The sequence below is a fragment of the Caretta caretta genome, chromosome 5 (genome assembly GCF_965140235.1).
Source record: "Caretta caretta isolate rCarCar2 chromosome 5, rCarCar1.hap1, whole genome shotgun sequence".
In the NCBI taxonomy this organism is placed as follows: Eukaryota; Metazoa; Chordata; order Testudines; family Cheloniidae; genus Caretta; species Caretta caretta.
The window spans coordinates 120,237,721-120,258,060 of record NC_134210.1 but is presented as its reverse complement, the minus strand read 5'-3'; the positions used below and the strand labels follow the sequence as shown (position 1 = coordinate 120,258,060).

The window sequence follows — 20,340 nt, the reverse complement described above, 5'->3', positions numbered from 1 at the left end:
GGCAGGTCTAGCCAGAACTGATTTAAAGTCAAACCAAGAGCTCCCATTATACCTGCAAGAGGTTCGCTTCATCCCTCCCATTAGACAAATGAAATCCACTGTTAGGATACAGCCAAACAGACAAGGATAAACAGTTCCTTTGTTTTCAGGGGAAGCAATTTACTTTTAGGTGGAAAACTTTCTCCATAGTGGTGAGTGGCAGCTGTTTAACAATTGTGCACTGCTAACTAATAAGTAGCACAATAAGTTTAAGTAGACACTTATCAGTATTGCTCTGTTAATTCCTCATGAAAATGGATGCATTTAAATAAAACTTTAATAGAAGTGTGATTAGTAATCCATAATTAAGTAGTCTTTCTACAAACTGGTTACTTCCTACAGCAAAATTGAAGTGTTAGAAGATTGAACTTGAGCATTTGACTATTTCCATTGTTACACCATTACTTTCGGAGTTTAGAAAATTCCCATTCATAAAGCCAGTGTGTTTCTTATCCTTCTGACAATCTTTGTGACTGCAAAGTTAGTGTGCTTTAATGTAGTACAATTTCTATCAGGGTCGATACAGATAAACTCATGCATGTTACCCCCACTGTGAAGACAAGCCCAAAGATGTTCTAGGCTTGATGCAGGTGGTCACAACAGTCCCTCATTATAGCTTTCAAAATGTCCTCTCCCCCAGTAGTTAAATAGTAATATGGGAGGAGCCTCTTTAGTAGCACCTAGTATGTTCAATGTTTTGGAAGCCACTACAACCAGTGTGTATGCAGTGGACACTTATTTAAAACCAAATGTGGAGTCTTCAAAGAGCCACAAACAATATTCTTGTTGTAGTAGTTGCATCTTACCTGTAATTTTTTGTAGGTTGGATGTTTATCCCTGAAGGACCCCATTATCAAACTGTACTTCTCAAACATACTATCACCCTCTTGCTAAAGATAAGTCTGTATGCAAAGAAAGTCCAATGCTATAGTGAAATTTTCAAAAATAGATTTTAATCTTAGAAATTTGTTGCCCAAAAGGTCCACTGTCCCAACAAAACCTAGTGCTTAGAGAAGATGTTCTTAAAGGAAGATAATTCACATTTTGTAGTTAAGAGTAAGCTAAGCAATTTACTAATTTCAGCATTAGCCACTCAAGGAGGGATTCCGATCAAATGCTGTTTAAATAGGAAGAAGCCAACCTCAATCTAGAATCCAGGGAAGGGGGCTAAAAAAATCCCAGTGTACCCTGTCAGTTTCTGGGAAATTGAAATGAGCATAGGACTGTATCTGACTGACAGGTGCCATCAAACAAAATGCACCATGTACAAATCACCAATTGTTACAGAACAGGCTTTGGCAGTGGTTACAGATCCACTTTCTGCATCACCCCATACTAGAATAGTCAATCTAGCCATCATACAAAAAATAAATGATTGTGTCAGGAAACTGAACACATTCTACCTTTTTGTAAACAAGCCCCTGGGTAATACAGTCCACAAGGAGACAACTGATTTCATGGTTTAGACTTCTAAGTTCTGTGCTTATTTAGCATTCTCATGTGGCCATCAAAGGCAGGTTTCTAACTGGACAGGTGCTTGCTGTTGCTTTAATTAGGACGCCATTTTACGGATCATGTAGTTCAGGATGCCACCATTGCGGAAATAAGTGAGCTCCACATCAGTGTCAAACCTCATGATGGCTTGGAAGGTTTTCCCTGTATCCAGCTGTGGGGATTAGAGAGAGAACATTAACAGAGTAGATCCTGCTGTTTAAGTTCTGCCAGTGTGCCAAGTGCAACAGGATCTGGTAGTGAAAGGAGGATTATTTCCCACATACAGCTGGAAGCCATGCTTTAGCAATAACAAACATTAAGCAGCCAGTAATGTGCAGAAGTGCCAGACTTAGCTCCAGAATTTAGTAATGGTTTACTTATGTCTTGGAGCATGGAAGTTTGTATCCCTTAAAGTGGTTAACTTTGTTTTTAATAGCTAAATACAACTATTTAATGTTTCTAAATTCTTGGCTTCAGTAACGTGGCAAAAATATTAATTCTACTAATGTTTTTGCAGCCTCATTTTCTGTGGTGTTGGCACAGAGGATAGGGAACCAGGCAAAAATCAGTTATGAAAAGGTTAATCACTGTTTCTATACTAAAAACTGTACAAGCTCAGCATTTCCCCAAGTTGCACACATTGTGGATTGAGATATTATATTTTAGTTTCAAATGCATGAAGTGATGCACTGGGATTTGTAGTTCTTCCCTTGGGGGGGGGGGGGGGTGCTCATATATATTTTTTTAATTAAGCAGTCCCCTACCCACAGCACTTCAGACTTATATTGGACTACTTTGAACTTTACACTATAGCAAAAGTGGCGAAGCCCTCACATGTTGGAAATCTCATCTAAGAATGTGCTCACCATTTATTTGGACCTAGTGTATTGAATGCTCAGCTTAGTTTAGCTGTATGGCACTGACTGGTGTGCAAAGTGTACAATTTATATGGGTGGAGGAAGTCAAAGTTAAGATTCAGTGGACTGCATCTGTATTGTGTAGTTGCATGAAGTACACTTTATGGATTTCATTCTATGCCACAGCGTTTCTGTATGAAGGTGTCACTCACACAACAAGCTTTGCACCATAGCAGCAGCTGGACCAAGAATACTGGAAGGTGAGAGAGAGTGAGTTTGAGGGACTTGCTCACTCAAGGGTGCTTCTGAAAATCCAACCCACAGAATTCTGATTACCTTGATCTGGACATTCATCCTTGGTGCAAGTTCTTCAGGAATGACAATTGTGTAACGTTCCCGTCCTGTGAGACCTAGACTCTCAGCATCCTCTCCGGGCAGATACTGCAGGGGAATCACTCCCATTCCTACCAGGTTACTGCGGTGGATGCGCTCATAGCTCTCAGCAAGGATGGCTTTGATTCCCTGGGAAATGCAAACATTCAGCTGTGTTTACTGTAGTCTCTCTATAGAGGCAGTTGGGAGAATTCTCCTTATTACTAAACAGAGTTATAGGCAGAGATTTGCAAAAGTGACTAGTGATTGTGTTCTAAGCACCCCAAAGGGGCCTCAGAGGGTGTGCTCAGCCTGGATTTTTCAGAAAGTGCTCCTTTAAAGGTATTGTATATGGGGGCCTGGGCAATAAAGTCTCATAGCGCACACACACGGGCACCCTGAGTAAGCTTGTGCTCTGGGCCACATGACCTCTGTTCTGTGGATAGGTGTCGTTTATACTGTGCTGTCTCTAAGTGCTGCACTGTTTGTATGTTTTTAAATAGTCACACCATTGATCACATGTAGTACAGCAAGCCCTTAAACAACTCCCAGTTTCAATAGAAACTTGCACTTTTTCCAAGAGGTTTGGTTTGAATGGAAGTGTAGAAAACAAACCAAATCCCCACTGAAGCTAAGGACAAGACTCCATGGGGTAGTTTAACAGCACATAGGAGCCCCCCTCACCGACTGCATCCTGTCAGTGTTTGGTATCATACAACCCCAGAACAAAGTCATTGCCCCACAGAGCTCTAAGTCCAGGTAAGTAAGTAACTGTTACAAGTTCTACCCCTTTTTGGTTGGAGTGTCATGCACAAACCTACCATAGTTAAACTTGGGGGAATAATTTGCCAACAGCCTGTAGTATGCAATCTCTTGCTTTTGGTGGGTGGTTACTTGTAGCGTGGTGTTGGTCATCTCAGTTGTATGCTATTGTTTCTGCAATAGGGAGTCCTGTTTGCATGTGAGACTTACCTGGTTACTGGGTAAGTATGAATTTCCTTAGGAGGGATAACTGGCTTCTATAGTATATAGCTCTTGTTGTGGGCTACAACACTGCTGGGTATCACAAAGGCTCTGCTGTGCATGTAGCAGTTGCTTTGTTCTCAAAGTTAAATCAGTTTTCCCAGTAGAAGCCCCTTCTTAACCAGCATAGACAATAATCTGAATTCTCCTCTCATTTGGTCTAAGTGATTGATAGTAGCATTCTACTTAGACACACCTTGGAATATTCCTTCTGAATTCACCTTCAATGGGGAGTTTGGGCACAGGATGCTCACAAGCATCTAGGAAAAGTGAACAACGAAGGGTGGTTCTAACTTCTCCACTTGCATTTATTACAGAGTCACTCACCAGTAGAAAAGGGCCCTTTGCTGCCCAGTCCCTGGAGCTTCCTGAGCCATACTCCTTGCCGGTCAGCACAATCAGGGGATGGCCTGCCTGCTTGTACCTCTCAGCAGCATCATACACATCCAGCTGGAAGGAATACCAGATCCATTAGATGCCTCGTAGGGACATAGACTGGGAAGCAGCAGTGCTCTTTAGTGTGTGCACAGCTACCAGACGGGTGCTTTAAGGACACCATACATGTGTGAAATACCACTGTTCCGCATAGAGCTAGCCTACAACCCCAGGCAAGTGTGCTTTGCTCAGAATGTGAGGGGCTACGGATGGAGTACTAGGACATCAGGTCAGGTAATACCTAGGGCTTGTCTACGCTATGGCGCTTTTAGCAACAAGGCTGTGTCAACACAGCCTCATCACTAAACGCCTGCAAGTGTACACGCTCTTTTGCGGTATTTTGTCAGCACTTTTGCTGACAAAATACTTCCAGCCCCATGAGTGGCATAAGCTCTGTCAGCAGGAGAGTGCTCCTGCCGACACCACTGCTTGGGTCGGCAAAACTTTTGTCTTTCACTGGGGGGGCTTTTTAAGTACCCATGAAAGACAAAAGTTTTGGTAACAACTGCGCAGTGTAGACATAACCATAGTGTCCAGTCCCAACACTGATCTCTCTTCCTATAGTATTAACCAGTTACAGCCCTGCCGGTATTACACTACGTATTCTCCTGGCAGAGCTGCAAATAGCCAAGAATAGTGGAAGATGTCTTTTTTATGTTGGGATGAGAGCTGGCAAAGACTGCACGTCTACACCCCCATGCTGTTAGATTTCTGTCTCTCTAGAAATACACATCTAGCTTGCTATATAAATATATATAGAGAGAGGTTACATATAGATCTGTAGAGCCTCAGAATTATGAACTGACCTGTGAACTACACATCTCATTTGGAAGCAGAAGTATGCAATCAGGCAGCAGCAGAGATTAAAAAAACTAAATACAGTACAGTGTTAAACATAAAACAGTAAAGGGAAATTTTAAAGATTTGACAACCTGAGAACTGGTTGTGTGCTTGTTTCACTTAAAGTAGGATGGCTAAAAGCAGCATTTTTCTTCTGCATAGTAAAGTTTTAAAGCTGTATTAAGTCAATCTTTTGTTCAGAATTATGAACAACTTCTATTCCTAAAGTGTTAGAACCCTCAGTGTTACAATGGCATAGATATTGCTACACACAGAATATACAGAATGATAAAGGTGTATTCTCTAGAGAGAGATCTCATAGTTTAAAGAGACAGATTCTCAGTAAGTCAGCAGAGTTCCCCTGAAGTCATTGGCCCTACATCCGCTGACACTCCCACTATTCTCTACTCTAGATGAGGATCTGACCCAAAAAACTAGGAAATAAACCCAAAAGTAACTACTGCAGGCAAACTAGTTAGGTGCCCCAAGGTAGGCAGCCCCAGTGTGGACCAAGCAGTGTACTCACTGTTTCTCCAGAAGGGAAGTGGATGGTCTGGGGTGCCTGCTTATTGATGAATTTGTTTGACAAGCGAATGTTTGCAAATGTTCCTCTGACCATGACAGCGTCATTACCTCTGCGGGAGCCATAAGAGTTGAACTCTCTAGGAGTCAAGCTATTAGGAAAGAGAGACACTGGTGTTTATTTTTAAACTGAAGTGGCTGCAGGAATTAACAGATGTGAAGAGGCATCTCTGAAGCTAGATCCAGCCATCTTTTGATAGTTTGAAAGTTTGCTCCTAGCACTCACATGGTTCCCAGCAGCATAGTAGGGGACCAGCTGCCAGTTCATTATTTCTATTTCAACATCTTTGTTACCAATCCACTGTAGCACATGCATGTAACCTAGACCTAGCCAGAGAGGCTGCCAAAGAATTGTTACCCCAAGCAACATACACGAGTGGTGCCACGATAATAGGAACCAGGCTGCATTTAGCCACAAGAACCAATAACAATCTCTTCTGATTAGCTGCTCCTTAATCTCCACCACCGCTTACTTCTGTTGCTATAGCACCTATGGTCCCTGGCCAGAGCCCCATTATGCAAGGCATTGTTCGAATCAGTAGAATTTGAGCTCTTGAGCTCTTTGGGGCAGGCTAACAGATACAGAGGGGAAAAGGTAATACTAAGAGTGGGTGTACATGGCAATATTAATTTATACAGAGAGCATAAGACTTATATATGACCCCCAAACAAACACACACACACAGGTCTCCTTCCAACTGAGCCAGTAACAGAGAGACAAAGCATAGAGCAGGGCTGTTTGTACTGGGATCCATCCAAAATGTTACTTTTACATGCTACATTTGTTTTGCAACTTGTGTATGGGACTTTAAACTTTCAACCCCATTGACATCAGTGGGACTTGCACCCATGAAGCAAGAGTAATTTGCATTCAGTAACCTCTGGTACATTAGCACATTGCGTTTAAAAACCTGTTGAAAGGCTTTTGTTACAAAAGCAATGATTTAAAAAAAAAAAAGTATTGTTTTCAGAAACAAAATTTGTGCCACTCAGAGACGGACTAAGGATTAGACACACCACACCGTGCATGAAACAGAACAGGGAGTCAGGCCTGAGAGAAGATTCCAACATTAGCCCAAGGCCTGGTAGACAAAACCCCAGACCTCCCATAGAACAGTAAAGCAAGAGCGCAATGTTCTCAAGCCTGTGCCAGCAGCTGTGCTGACCCAGGAAGAACATCTGAACTCAAGAGTTTCTGTAGCTCAGGAAGTCCTGGTTTGACCAGTGAAGGAGTCCTATATTATAGAGGAAAGGTGTTTAGGGTCAAAGCTTGGTGCCACTGAAATCTATGAAAGTTTTGCTGTTGACTACAATGGAACCAAGATTTGGCTGGATTATCTGGAAGGGAAATGGCTCCCTATTATCTCTGCTCTGGCTGACGCAGCTCATACTGTAGCATGAAGCAAAAGGAGTCAAGGGAGGATGTGAGGTGAGAGGTGTTCGCTTGCCATGTGGTCCTAGGAAGGCAGCTGCTCTGGACAGTAGAAGGAGCAGCTCTAACAGGTGCAAGGAGGTGAAAACAGCAGGGTGGGAAGGCACGTGAATTTCAACCCTCTGACTTGCACAGTACAATCACTGAACCACAGAGCGAGAGGGGGAAGGAGCAGAAAGGATGTGTATGAGAAGGAAAATATAAAGCATTTAACTTGACTTACCTTCTGCTGGTTAAATAACGAGCAGCAGGGCTGTTCCTTGCTATATTCCCAGCCGGAGATATGTGGTCAGTTGTTACAGAATCTCCCAAATTTAAGAGCACGTAGGCATCAACTATGGATTTAGGGGGCTGAAGCTCCAAAGTCTACCAAGCAAACAAATGCAACAAATATATATATTTATAAAATTAGAATGAAAGTGACCCAGAATTTGTTGAGTTGGTTGAAAAGGGTGGGAGGTGCACTAAAAGGCAGCTAAACTAACCAGTCAAAAAAAATCCACCCGTTCTTCAAACAAATCTTCACCCTCTGAATATTCATTAGTTGTGTTGGAGTGTTTTTTCCCCCTTTGGATCTAAGCTATTTTTGAGTGTGAAAAAATCACCCTGAGGGACTATGAGAGCAGAATTTGGCCCAGTGACACAGGTGGAGGTCTGGAATAGGTTATCACACCAGTGGATTACTCCAACTATACACCATTTTAACAGGAGAGTTTGGCCCTGAATATAGTGTAACTGCCCTGGAAGCGAACAGAAAATCCTTTGGAAAGGAGAAAAAAAAAAATGTACCTACCAGGTTCTCAAAGAAAGGGGGTGATTTAATGTATGTCGATTTGGGATTCCAAGTATATAGTTTATCAGATGGAGTATCTAAAGCATTCCAGGATTCATTTACTGTCTGAAAAACAGAAACTAACATTACATTTTCCAGAAGTATTTAAGTGACTTGGAAGCCTAAGTGACTTTTAAAAATAGGACTTGGGCACTTTTGCAAATGTTCTCTCTCTTAGTGCTTTTTCAATGCCTGATGGAAAAGCTTATTACAACAATATGCGATTGTGTGCTTCTGTGCCATCATCTAGAGTACTGAAACAAATAAACTTCACACCTTCTCTTCATTACAAATCAAAAAATTGCTCATCCAGCTGACTATTGTCTATAATACATTGTACACAGCCTGAGACTACTTTGCTGTTCTACCGTGCTTTCCGTAAGAGAATCTCAAAGCACATTCAAAGAATTAGTGAATTACGCCTCAATACCCCCCATGAAGGCAGGAAAGTATGGCTAATACACATTTTCTTGTTTTGCTATTAACATTCAATTAAGCCACTTGTACTTCAGCCAGAAATACCTACTGAGACCGAACATCTCACTATCTAACAGAGTCCTGGGGCAAGAGAGACAGCAATACCATCTACAGGATTACATTAAGCAGCAAAGTACTGTGGAACAGTGACAACCATTTAATCTATTGGAATTAGCCAGTTACACATCATTCTAATTTTAAAATGACTACTTTTAACAGCAGCAGCAGGGTAAGTGGGAAAAATATACATAAGAACGACCATACTGGGTCAGACCAAAGGTCCATCTAGCCCAGTATCCTGTCTTCTGACAGTGGCCAATACCAGGTGCCCCAGAGGGAATGAACAGAACAGGTAATCATCAAGTGATCCAACCCCTATTGTCCATTCTCAGCTTCTGGCAAACAGAAGCTAGGGTCACCATTCCTGCCCCTCCTGGCTAATAGCCATTGATGGACTTATCCTCCATGAATTTATCTAGTTCTTTTTTGAACCCTGTTATAGGCTTGGCCTTCACAACATCCTCTGGCAAGGAGTTCCACAGGTTGACAGTGCACTGTGTGCAAAAATACTTCCTTTTGTTTGTTTTAAACCTACTGCCTACTAATTTCATTTGGTGACTGCTAGTTCTTGTGTTATGAGAAGGAGTAAATAATGCTTCCTTATTTACTTTCTCCACACCAGTCATGACTTAGTTGATTTAGTTGGGGATTGGTCCTGCTTTGAGCAGTGGGTTGGACTAGATGACCTCCTGAGGTCCCTTCCAACCCTGGTATTCTATGATTTTATAGACCTCTATTATATCCCCCCTTAATCGTCTCTTTTCCAAGCTGAAAAGTCCCAGCCTTATTAATCTCTCCTCATATGGAAGCCGTTCCATACCCCTAATCAATTTTGTTGCCCTTTTCTGAACCTTTTCCAATTCCAATATAACTTTTTTGAGATGGGGCGATCACATCTGCACGCAGTATTCAAGATGTGGCGTTCCATGGATTTACATGGAGGCAATATGATATTTTCTGTCTTATCTGTCCCTTTCTTAATGATTCCCAACATTCTGTTTGCTTTTTTGACTGCCACTGCACATTGAGTGGATGTCCTCAGAGAACTGTCCACAATGACTCCAAGATCTCTTTCTTGAGTGGTAACGGACCCCATCATTTTATATGTATACTTGGGATTATATTTTCCAGTGTGCATTACTTTGCATTTATCAACACTGAATTTCAGCTGCCATTTTGTTGCCCAGTCACCCAGTTTTGAGAGATCCTTTTGTAGTTCTGCATAGTCTGCCTGGGACTTAACTATCTTAAGAAGTTTTATATCATCTGCAAATTTTGCCACCTCACTGTTTACCCCTTTTTCCAGATAATTTATGAATATGTTGAATAGGACTGGTCCCAGTATAGACCCTTGGGGGACACCACTATTTACCTCTCTCCATTCTGAAAACTGACCATTTTTTCCTACCCTTTGTTTCCTGTCTTTTAACCAGTTACCAATCCATGAAAGGAACTTCCCTCTTATCCCATGACAGCTTACTTTGCTTCATTACTTCATTATCAGGAAGACCTTACTAAACAGCTGCAGAAGCTCTTCGTGCTGAAGTACAAAAGTCAGTTAGATTCATAGATATTAAGGTCAGAAGGGCCCATTATGATCTAGTCCGACGTCCTGCACAATGCAGGCCACAGAATCTCACCCACCTACTCCTGCGAAAAACCTCTCACCTATGTCTGAGCTATTGAAGTCCTCAAATCATGGTTTAAAGACTTCAAGGAGCAGAGAATCCTCCAGCAAGTGACCCGTGCCCCATGCTACAGAGGAAGGCGAAAAACCTCCAGGGCCTCTTCCAATCTGCCCTGGAGGAAAATTCCTTCCTGACCCCAAATATGGTGATCAGCTGAACCCTGAGCATATGGGCAAGATTCACCAGCCAGATACCCAGGAAAGAATTCTCTGTAGTAACTCAGATCCCACCTCATCTAACATCCCATCACAGGCCATTGGGCCTATTTACCATGAATATTTAAAGATCAATTAATTGCCAAAACCATGTTATCCCATCATACCATCTCCTCCATAAACGTATCGAGTCTAATCTTAAAGCCAGATAGATCTTTTGCCCCCACTGCTTCCCTTGGAAGGCTATTCCAAAACTTCACTCCTCTGTTGGTTAGAAACCTTCGTCTAATTTCAAGTCTAAACTTCCCAGTTAATGCATTACACTAGGTAACCGATTCACCTCTATTTTCTGGTAGACTTCTTTAAACATCCCTGGAATGACATACTGATGTTCAACAGCCTGGATCTCGTCTCTTGTTGGCCAGAGGTCTTTTAGGAAAATCTCCTTCCCTTCTGCATTTACTCCTATAAGAAACCACGCATCCTTAAAGTTCATGTACAAACATTCCACTCGCAAAAGTGATCCAATTTCTATGTGCTGTTCACTCCCACTATTCTCTACTCTACTCCAACACTCAGGGACCCTGCTGCCTTAGCTTTCTAGCCTGGCTTTGACCCGGTGGACTGGGATCTCGTGGAAGTTGATGACGACATTGTCAGGGTGAACTCCCATTGGTATTTTCTGGTAGGGCTGCCAGGAGATGGTGTGCAAAGCAGGCGTCCTTCAGGTCTGCCTCACCCCTCCCCCCCCCACACCCCTGAGCCTGCAGAGGCACAGCACCCAATATTCCCATGAAGGAGCTTCCCTAGGTTCAGGCGATTGGTGCTATTAACACACTTCTCCCCCACGTGCGCTTAGTGGCCACTATTGACCCAACACTTGCTTGTCTTGCATCTCATACGCACCTCATTGGGCTCCTCACCAACCAATACATAAGAGATGCTTCCTCTGGACTCTTCACTTAATATCAGTTGAATGTAGTGAAAAATAGTCGGGGGGGTAGGGGAGAAAACCCCACAGTTTCTTACCTAAAGGCTCCTTCTCAAAGTCAATCCTTACGGTCCCTGCGATAGCATAGGCTATTACCAGTGGCGGGGAGGCAAGGTAGTTGGCACGAGTATTGGGATGGATGCGACCCTCAAAATTCCTGTTTCCGGACAACACGCCCACAGCTATGAGGTCCCCCTGCAAGACAGCAGTAGAGACAAGTGAACACAAGCAGTGGAAAGTCAAGGGCCTTCTGGTTCAAATGCATTCGGAATGGCTATACGGCTAGGGGCAGACGGAAAGGAAAGCGTTCTGTGATTGTACATGATTAAGGCTACACTTTAGTCACAGGTATTTTTAGTAAAAGTCATGGACAGGTCACGGGATTGGGGGACAGGGCAGCTAGCAAACAGCACAATACAGCTTAGAACAGCATGTAACAGAGCAGGTTACGTAATTAAACAGCAGGAGCATGGCTGAATGGTGGCACATGGTCTGGGTCGCCGGGGAGCACTCCTGCCAGAGGGATCGGCACTGACCAGAAGTCGTCAGGACCTACATTTTGTGGCTATCCCAAAAGGTAGTACTGCCACCAGCAGAAGGCCCCGAGGAAATGGCTCAGCACCACCTGCTGAATTACCAGCACCACATTTTGTCTGTCCTGTGTTACCCTGAAGGTCAGACTAAAGGCAGAGACCATCTGTTTGTTCTGTGTTTGTACGGGACTTAGGAGCCCCAGCCCTGGACCGGGACCCCGTTGTGCTAAGTGCTACTGCAATCCAAATCATCATCAAAATGGTCCTTTCTGGCCATCTAGGACTGTTCCTGAAGCACTGAAATGTTCCTTGGAGGTCTTCTATCCATCCTGAACCAACCCGACACACTAATATTAGCCTGAAAGAAGTCTGGCTACAAACCATCTCAATAGCCTCACAGACAGCCACTGAATGAATTAATATCATGACAGGTTTCAGAGGAACAGCCGTGTTAGTCTGTATTTGCAAAAAGAAAAGGAGGACTTGTGGCACCTTCGAGACTAACCAATTTATTTGAGCATGAGCTTTCGTGAGCCACAGCTACATCTGATGAAAGCTTATGCTCAAATAAATTGGTTAGTCTCTAAGGTATCATTACAGTATCGCTGAATGAGAGATTCAAAGATTGGGCCACCTACAAAGCTCCACTGTCTTTTATGAAAAGACCTACAAATATATTCATACAGGTGGCTTGACACGGTTTGTCACAGCAGGGAATAAACAGAGGCTTATTCTGAGAGGGAAAAAATGTTTCACACACAGAAATCCTCCCATAAGCTTCTTAAACATGCAAGTCAAAGCCATCACAACCACAAACAAAGAAGCTCATCACCACACAGTTGTGAAACTGGTTAACATTAAAGACTGCGAAACCTGGCTAAGAGATGACCTCTGAATCCCAGGGCAAGGCTATACTGTGAACAGGAAAACACAATAAAACAGAATCTTGCTATGTAGCTCTCAGGTATTCTGAAGGACCTCCGTTCCCACAGGGCGAGCAGAAAATCCTCTCTGCCTCTCCAAAACACAGGCTTCACTTTGGTTTTTTCCCTGTTAATGCCCTTGGGTTACTAGAAAATGCATGTAGGAAACATCAGTTTTGACAGTGCTATCAAATTCTTAGCTTGGGCTGAGAAGAGATTGCCAGTCAAGTGAAGATGCCTGGTTCTGGCACAGAAACATTCCTATGAGGAGACAATTTTAGAGACCCAGCCCCTTTTCACCTGTGATCTATTCAAGATTTTAAGCTAGAGGCCAGATTCAGTCCTGGTATAGACTGAATGGAACCACCCTGAAGTTGATGGATTTGCACCCTCTTACAATGGGGTTATATTTGGTCCGAAGTCTCTCTCTGTCAAAGGGGGTAGAAGTGCTTCCAGGCTCCCTTGAGATGACTGCAGACTCGGTTTTCAAAGATGGGTAGTGATTTTGGGGGCTCTACTTCAAAGGGCCTGCTTCTCTGAGGACAGGCGCTCAGCACTCCTAAAAGTGAAACCAGGCCCCTTTTAAAAAGGTATCTCAAGTTGACCACCCAGAAACTGAAGCACCCAAAACCACTAGTCACGTTTGAACACGTAGGCCTCTATCTCCACAAATCCAGCCATATACACCCATTTATAAACACAATCGGACTCATTTGGATGGGGGATATTATTCCAGAGGGCTACATTTGTTCCATTTCCGGACACCCATTCACCCTTTAATTAGACAGAAAGCTACTCTTCATTAAAACAAGGACATCCCAACTAACGAGCATTTTCCCTTTTATAAGGCTGGCTTCTACAGCATCCCCATACTTCATTCACACTCAGAGACTGGCTGCCTCGCAAGCAGACCAAACTCCACATTCCCCACTGCCGAACGGGGAGCTTCTTGTGGGCATCACAGTCCCACGGCTTTCTACAGCTGCACGACGGGATGATTTAAGTCGGCTTGCCTGCTCTTGTTGCAGCTTGCCATTTTGTTTACAGGGAGGGAGTTCTCATCTGAGTTGAAGAATCACAGCCCTCTCCTGCATGGATCCTGTGGCAACAAGCCCTCGAGATGCATCTCAATCTCTTGACCAAGTGAAATAAATACGTGATTGTGTCTCTGAAAGACCATGCAGTATTCCATGCTGCAGAAGATTTAACAGCAGCCAAGTACCTGAGTGATGGCTTCTGCAACAGGCTCCGGTAGAGGTCCACTGTTCCCAATGCAGGTCATACACCCGTAACCCACCACATCAAACCTACAGACAGTATTAAATATATTAGCGATCACAAGATAGGTATTAATTACTTTTTGATAAAGCAAATGATCAGGCAGTGAAGCTGTGTCCATGAGGAAATGTGTTACAACACAAACTATTCAGTATCGTTTTCTGCTCAGAAAACGGTCTGTGATGGTCATTTGCATTCTTTTGCTGCTCTAAAAAAAAGTGTATGTAGATATGTGCATAAATTTGTGCACCTAATTTGCACACACAATTGTCATGGGTACAATGTTTTGCATGCAAACAGTCATTAGTGCATGTGATTGCAACACTGCATAATGGAGACCATATGTTTATCATCAGCCAAGACCTACAAGTCTTAAGTGAGATACTATTTTAGAACAATTAAATTTAAGAAATGAACCGTCCCCTTGCCTAACAAGAAGTAGTCTTTAGTGAAATAAAAGGTTCCAATAGGCCAGCTTCTCAGCTGGTATAAGAGTCAGCTGAGTAAATGGTGCTGCCTGGCTTACACACGAGTATCTACCCCTAAGGGCTCAGCTATGCCTTTCAGACTGTGGACACCCATCATTGTCTTACGTGACATCACTTGCTACAAATGCTTTGCTTGTACAGTCATTACATTTGCCAAGGATCATGGGAAATAGGCATCAACGAGCCTTGAGACAGTAAAATGAAAACCCCTCTCACCCTAGCTGAGCAAGGTAAGGCATAACTCCACTCTCCCTCAGATAGTAAGTGACAACCCCACTGCCTGGGGACAAGCTGGTTTTAATGTATGGCTTCACAGTCAGACCGGCATCAACAGCTTTCTTAGCAAGCAATCCTGCAAAACACAAAGGGCACCTGTGATTGTTCTTGGCAATGGCACAGTCCACCTGAAAAAAACAAAACCAAAAAATCATCTGACAGCTCCCTTGACTAGCTTGAAACAGAAGAGATTCCATTTCCGGTATTTGATTATTTTGAATCAGCAACCCATGTGCTTAAGTTCCATTGACTCCAAGTGCTTTGATGAACTGTGGTACTGGTTTCTTCCATTTCTAGTGGAAAGCTGTGTGCAGCTACATTCAAAGACACACACACTCACATACTTGGGCAGAATACCAGTATAAGATCAGGCGCTTGATTAGTTTAGTAGCTATTTCTATGCATTAAATAAGGGAAGAGGAGCCATAAAACATTCCATGTAAGAATCTGGTGAGCCAGGCCTGAAATATCTATTGGCATAAGTTCACCTGGCCCCTTGATGTAAGCAAATAGTCTCACAATGTGTAGCCTGTTTAAGCAGCATTATCTAATTACCTTCTGAGTGTGAACCTTGTTAACAAGAATATATTTACCCGGAGCCTGAATTCTTCTCTTGGATATTTTATTCCTTTTAAACTGTTTGTCTGTGGACAGGCGAATTCAGTGCTCATGGTACAGAGTTGACAGCTTTGGAGACTGAAGCCTTCCATTTATTCATAGCAGCCCTGCAAGCCGTATCACAGTGCCCACCTCTGTGTCGCTGGGGCAAGAGGACAGCTCAGCATCTCTGAAACCTGTGACCTCTCTGATGAGGGAGCTAACCAAAGGTGGCTCGTTTTTGCTAGCTGCTGGGGTCAGTTTGGATGATGCAAACAGACCCCCAGCTCATTTCAGAGAACACTAATGGATGAAATTAAGGGCTTGACACCTAAATAAAAAATGGCCCAACTTTCAGAGGTGCTGAGCATTCACAGCGTCCAGAGACATCAGTGGGAGCTGCAGTGCTCAGTAACGGAAAATTGGGCTACACTGAAGGGCTCAGATAAAACTACGGCCCAGATTTTTTTAAAGCCATTTAGGCTTTGCAATGCTGAGCACAGCAATGCCTAACTGGTGTAGGAGCCAAAATTGTATTTGCAAAAGAGATTGAGGCATGAGTCTAAATGTACTCCCTAAAGCTTAAATCCCTTTGGAAAATGCGATTTAGGCTCCTAAATCAGTTAGACATTGTGACGCTGAGCACAGCATCACCTAAATACCTTTAAAAATTTGGGCTTAAGAGCCTAACATTAGACACCCAGTTTGAAAGTGGCATACATTTAAACACATAAAACTGTTAAAAGAACATTATTAAGGTTGCAAGTCAAACAAACACTCAAAAGTTAGGCAAAAAGAAGAGGCATACTTGTGGCACCTTAGAGGCTAACAAATTTATTTGAGAATTAAGGTTGCTTGTGCAAATCTTAATTTGGCTCCTGTGCGCGCATGTATTATGATACAATCTTTATAACTGCACGATCACGAACTATTTTTCCCATATGACCCTTGCCTCATTCAGCACATGGGATGGATGGTGCTCCCTGAATGAGCAGCTACTCAATATTTTGTTTTCTACTTATTGCGTAACGTGTCGCCCCAAGCCTTATTTACTGCACACTGAAAACAATTATTCATTTCCTCATGGGCTTCTCTATGCGCTCATCACTATAATGTCTGAGCTCTCCATAAATATTAGTGAATTTATCTTCAAAACACCCCTGTTAGGTGCGGGAGAGGTATTATCGCCATTGTAAAGATGGGGAGCTAAGGCAGAGAGAGATTTAGGTCAAACTCATCCACCAATTTTGGGTGCCCAATTTGAGATGCCTAGGACCTGATTTTCCAGCACACTTATCATTATATAGCACTTTATATGTGCAAAGCACAGCTCCCATTGATTCAGTTGCAACTGCGAGTGCTTAGCACCCACAACCAGGTCCTGGAGCAACTACACAAATTACACCCACTTGCCTGCTCTCTTCATCCTCCACCCCCGCAAGGTTCTGACCTTGAATCTCTTTCCACAACTTCAATCACAGAGGAACTACAGAGCCACCTCTGTGTGCCTTTGGAGGGGAGCCAGAACTGGGTCAAAGTGAGGCCATTCCCCCACCCCTCCACTGGCCTGCAGGTTTTCTGGCACACGCACAAACATGGCTGCCAGCCAAAACTTGGCACAAAGATGAAAAAAAAGAAGAGAAGGAATCAAGAAACTGAAACCAGGAACATGAGTGGGAAGTTCTTCCCTTTTCCTCCAGGGCATGTATGGGAGGGTGAGTGTCAGACAGAAGCATCCAATGACTACCAAAGAGTTTAATCATTGCTATCAGAGTACTAGATCTAGAACAAGGAACCTCGGGGACTGAGCAATTCCAATTGAAGATAATGCTGTTCTTGGGACGGCGTACCGTGCAAATTCCAACACGTACACGGACCCTAGCCTCCAGCTAAAATCCATTACAAAATCACCACTGACTTGAATGGCAGCAGGACTGAAACATACATTATGTAGCCCAGCGGTTCTCAACCAGGGGTCTGGGGCCCCCACACTGGTTTCAGGGGTCCGCCAAGCAGGGCCAATGCTAGACTCGCTGGGCCCCAGGGCAGAAAGCCGAAGGGCCGCTGTGCAGGGCTGAAGCCCAGGGCTTTGAACCCTGCCACCTGGGGCTGAATCCAAAGCCTGAGCGACTTAGCTTTGCGGAACCCCCTGTGGCGTGGGGCCCCAGGCAATCGCCCTGCTTGCTACTCTCTAACACCGGCCCTGGCTTTTATATGCAGAACAACAGTTGTTGGGGCACTGGTAAGCTCTGGAATTTTTATAGCATCTTGGGGGGAGTTAAGAAAAACAAAGGTTAATCCCCCTGATCTAGGCTACTGTACAGCCAAAGCAAATTGACACCACCCTTGCTTCGCATCGCCTCAAACGCCTCACCGAGAGGTCAGAGGTAGGTGATAAATGAAACTTACCTCACTTATAGACTTGACAATGCAAGGGAAAAAAACCATGTGATTAACAGCCAGAGTTTCCAGGTCTCAGTCCAGATATTGGTACCTGGATTCCTCCTGCTCACTCGAGGGGCTAAATTCAGCTCTGGCATAAAGGGATGGGATTCCTTCGATGTCAACGGGGTTTGCTTTTATGAGGTTGTACCCAGACCTAAAACTACATTTGCCTGCAGCGGTTCCTCTGATCAGACGCGCTTACCGGCTCCTAACATGACCGAGGGGTTGCTGGTATTAGTACAGCTGGTGATGGCCGCAATCACCACCGAGCCGTGGGTGAGCTCGAAGTCAGAGCCGCTATGAACAAACTTCACGCGATCGCTGTGACGGTCTGGGGCAATACTGAATCCTTTGAACCCTTGCTATAAAGAGGGACAATAAAAACAAAGGGAGAAGATGGTTAGTGTGAGAACTGGGAAAGGGAGACAGAATGCTACCAGAAAACAGCTGTACTTTAAAAGGGGAAGGAAGAGCGTTTGGTGACACAGCGTGTGTTATAGGCTCCCCCTTGTGCCCAAGCCACAGAAGATGAGTGTGTAACAGCTTCAGCACAAGATATAGCAGCTCTTGCTTTTAGCTCTGGAGGTCCCTGCTTCAGTCCCCAGCATGTTAGCCAACATGGCGGCTGTCACATTTGCTTAATTGGGGCCAACCCTACCCGCTCATCCCTTGGTGACAAGGTGGCAGCTGCCTCTTGCGGTGGCACACAGGTGGTCTTTTGCACAGGAAGACAACAGAACTCTTTTAGCCTGCACAGAGGCGCCTGTGTGTCTTGGATCCCAGATGAGACTGTACATCAGCGCACAGCATCAGGATCTAGGAAGCCACCCCACTCCCCCAGCCGAGTCACTCAGGTCAGGCCTGGGATTTTGGCCAGAATGCCCAAGAGTTCATACAATTAGCACTGACTGGTCTGAAGTTTGTGTGAAGATCTAGCTGAATGGACGAAAGAACGAGTCTTAAAAAAAGGGGAGAGAACTAGCATATCAATACTACGGACTGGGATAGAAAATCTGAATGGCATAGCAAATCTGGAGAGTTTAGCTGGATTTGAAAACCAGAGCATTCTTCATAAGGTATTGGCTTTTACAGGGAATGAGCCTGAGCTGTAAAGTTTAGATCTGGATTCAGCTCTGAGATTCCCCAGAACTTAGGGGTGTTTAGACTTGGGTCCTAATCAAAATCCTAGACGCAGATCTATTAATTGCTGTTTTTAACCGGATGGACTGCAAGAGGCAGTTAGGGTGGTGGTTGTTTTAAGTTTAGTTGGGCAAAAAGCACTTCTGGAAACCTACAGTGAGTCTCAGACTGGTATGTCATTATCAGATTGAGTGACTACTTCAATACTGCAAATGCTTCACTAATGGGTCAGGAGCAGATCCACGGACCACCCATATTCCAGGACCCGTAACTTGAGAACCACCACTCTAGAATACTTATTCCTTAGCGTTGTCTTCTAGGCTACAGTTGAAAATAACCAGGAAACAACATTCCTGCAAGGTCACATAAAGTGTCCTGAATTGATTGACGCAGACCTGTGTCTCTAGTGACTAAGCCCTACAGATAGCTTCTAGAAGACAAACATATTTCCGTTTGCAATGCCACGTGCCCTTACCTTGGCTCCCAGGCAGGTCTCAAAGTCCTTCTTCATTTCTGACACAGCTACTTTGTCCTGAGGTCTTTTGGGCCCACTACAGCAAGGCACGACGGTATGCAGATCCAGCTCCACAACCTGTTCAACAGGAGGAACAGTGCAGCTCAATAAGCTACTGCCAAGGATCGAGCCAAATAATGCAGGATACATCGCTCTCAAGGACACTGGGGTCCCAATGCAGCACTGCTCAACACAAGGAGTTCCACTGACTACTTATGCACTTAAGAACCTTACTGAATCAGTGCCTTAAACTCTCTTCTGACAGCATGAGGCCTAACGCATTTAAGGGCAAAATTCCTCAAAGCCATTTGTAGCGAGTTACAAACTCAGATACTGTTAGCTTCCAAGGAAAAAATTTCACAGCCACCTCAATTCCCCATTTTCAAAAGTGACTTAGGCACATAGGAGCCTAAGTCTCATTGACTTTCAAAATAAAGCCAATACAATACATGTCTAAGTCACTTTTGAAAACAAACAGATCTGAGGTGGTTTGAAAATTTATCCCCACCCTCACAATCAAGACAAATCCTATCAGGAAGCATTCTGGGAAATCCTAGCAAAGGGGTAGCGCACAAGCCCATACAAGCAGCCTCTTGCTCACCATTTTGATAGTTGGTTTATAGGTGAAGTTGTGCACTTAGGGAAAATTTACAAGATTTCAGAGAGGATCAAATCCCTTTAATCTTGCCTTGTTTGCTAACTATTAAGAGATACTTGGGGGCAAGTTCTGTCCTCATTTAAATCCATGCCACCCTATTATAAATCAACTGGGTTGAGATTGCTGGACACAGTGAGACCCTGCATTTCCCTCAGGTGTTCTGTGTGGTCTAATGCCATTACATGAGGCTGCCTCAAATTCTGGCTTACAC

General features: G+C 43.9%; 1 protein-coding gene across 1 annotated transcript in view; it reads right to left on the bottom strand.

Annotated features, from left to right (window-relative positions):
• Positions 1 to 970: 970 nt before the first annotated feature.
• ACO1 (aconitase 1) overlaps positions 971 to 20,340 on the bottom strand; it is a 45,698-nt gene continuing 26,328 nt past the window's right edge. The window contains exons 10-21 of the mRNA XM_048851702.2: positions 19,433 to 19,549; positions 18,020 to 18,179; positions 14,716 to 14,851; positions 13,956 to 14,040; positions 11,316 to 11,472; positions 10,627 to 10,751; positions 7,868 to 7,972; positions 7,298 to 7,440; positions 5,587 to 5,734; positions 4,113 to 4,235; positions 2,727 to 2,912; positions 971 to 1,705 (exon numbers count right to left, since the gene is read on the bottom strand). Coding sequence (XP_048707659.1) covers positions 1,592 to 1,705; positions 2,727 to 2,912; positions 4,113 to 4,235; positions 5,587 to 5,734; positions 7,298 to 7,440; positions 7,868 to 7,972; positions 10,627 to 10,751; positions 11,316 to 11,472; positions 13,956 to 14,040; positions 14,716 to 14,851; positions 18,020 to 18,179; positions 19,433 to 19,549 — 1,599 coding nt within the window. The 3' untranslated portion in view covers positions 971 to 1,591. The remainder of the gene's footprint in view (positions 1,706 to 2,726; positions 2,913 to 4,112; positions 4,236 to 5,586; positions 5,735 to 7,297; positions 7,441 to 7,867; positions 7,973 to 10,626; positions 10,752 to 11,315; positions 11,473 to 13,955; positions 14,041 to 14,715; positions 14,852 to 18,019; positions 18,180 to 19,432; positions 19,550 to 20,340) is intronic.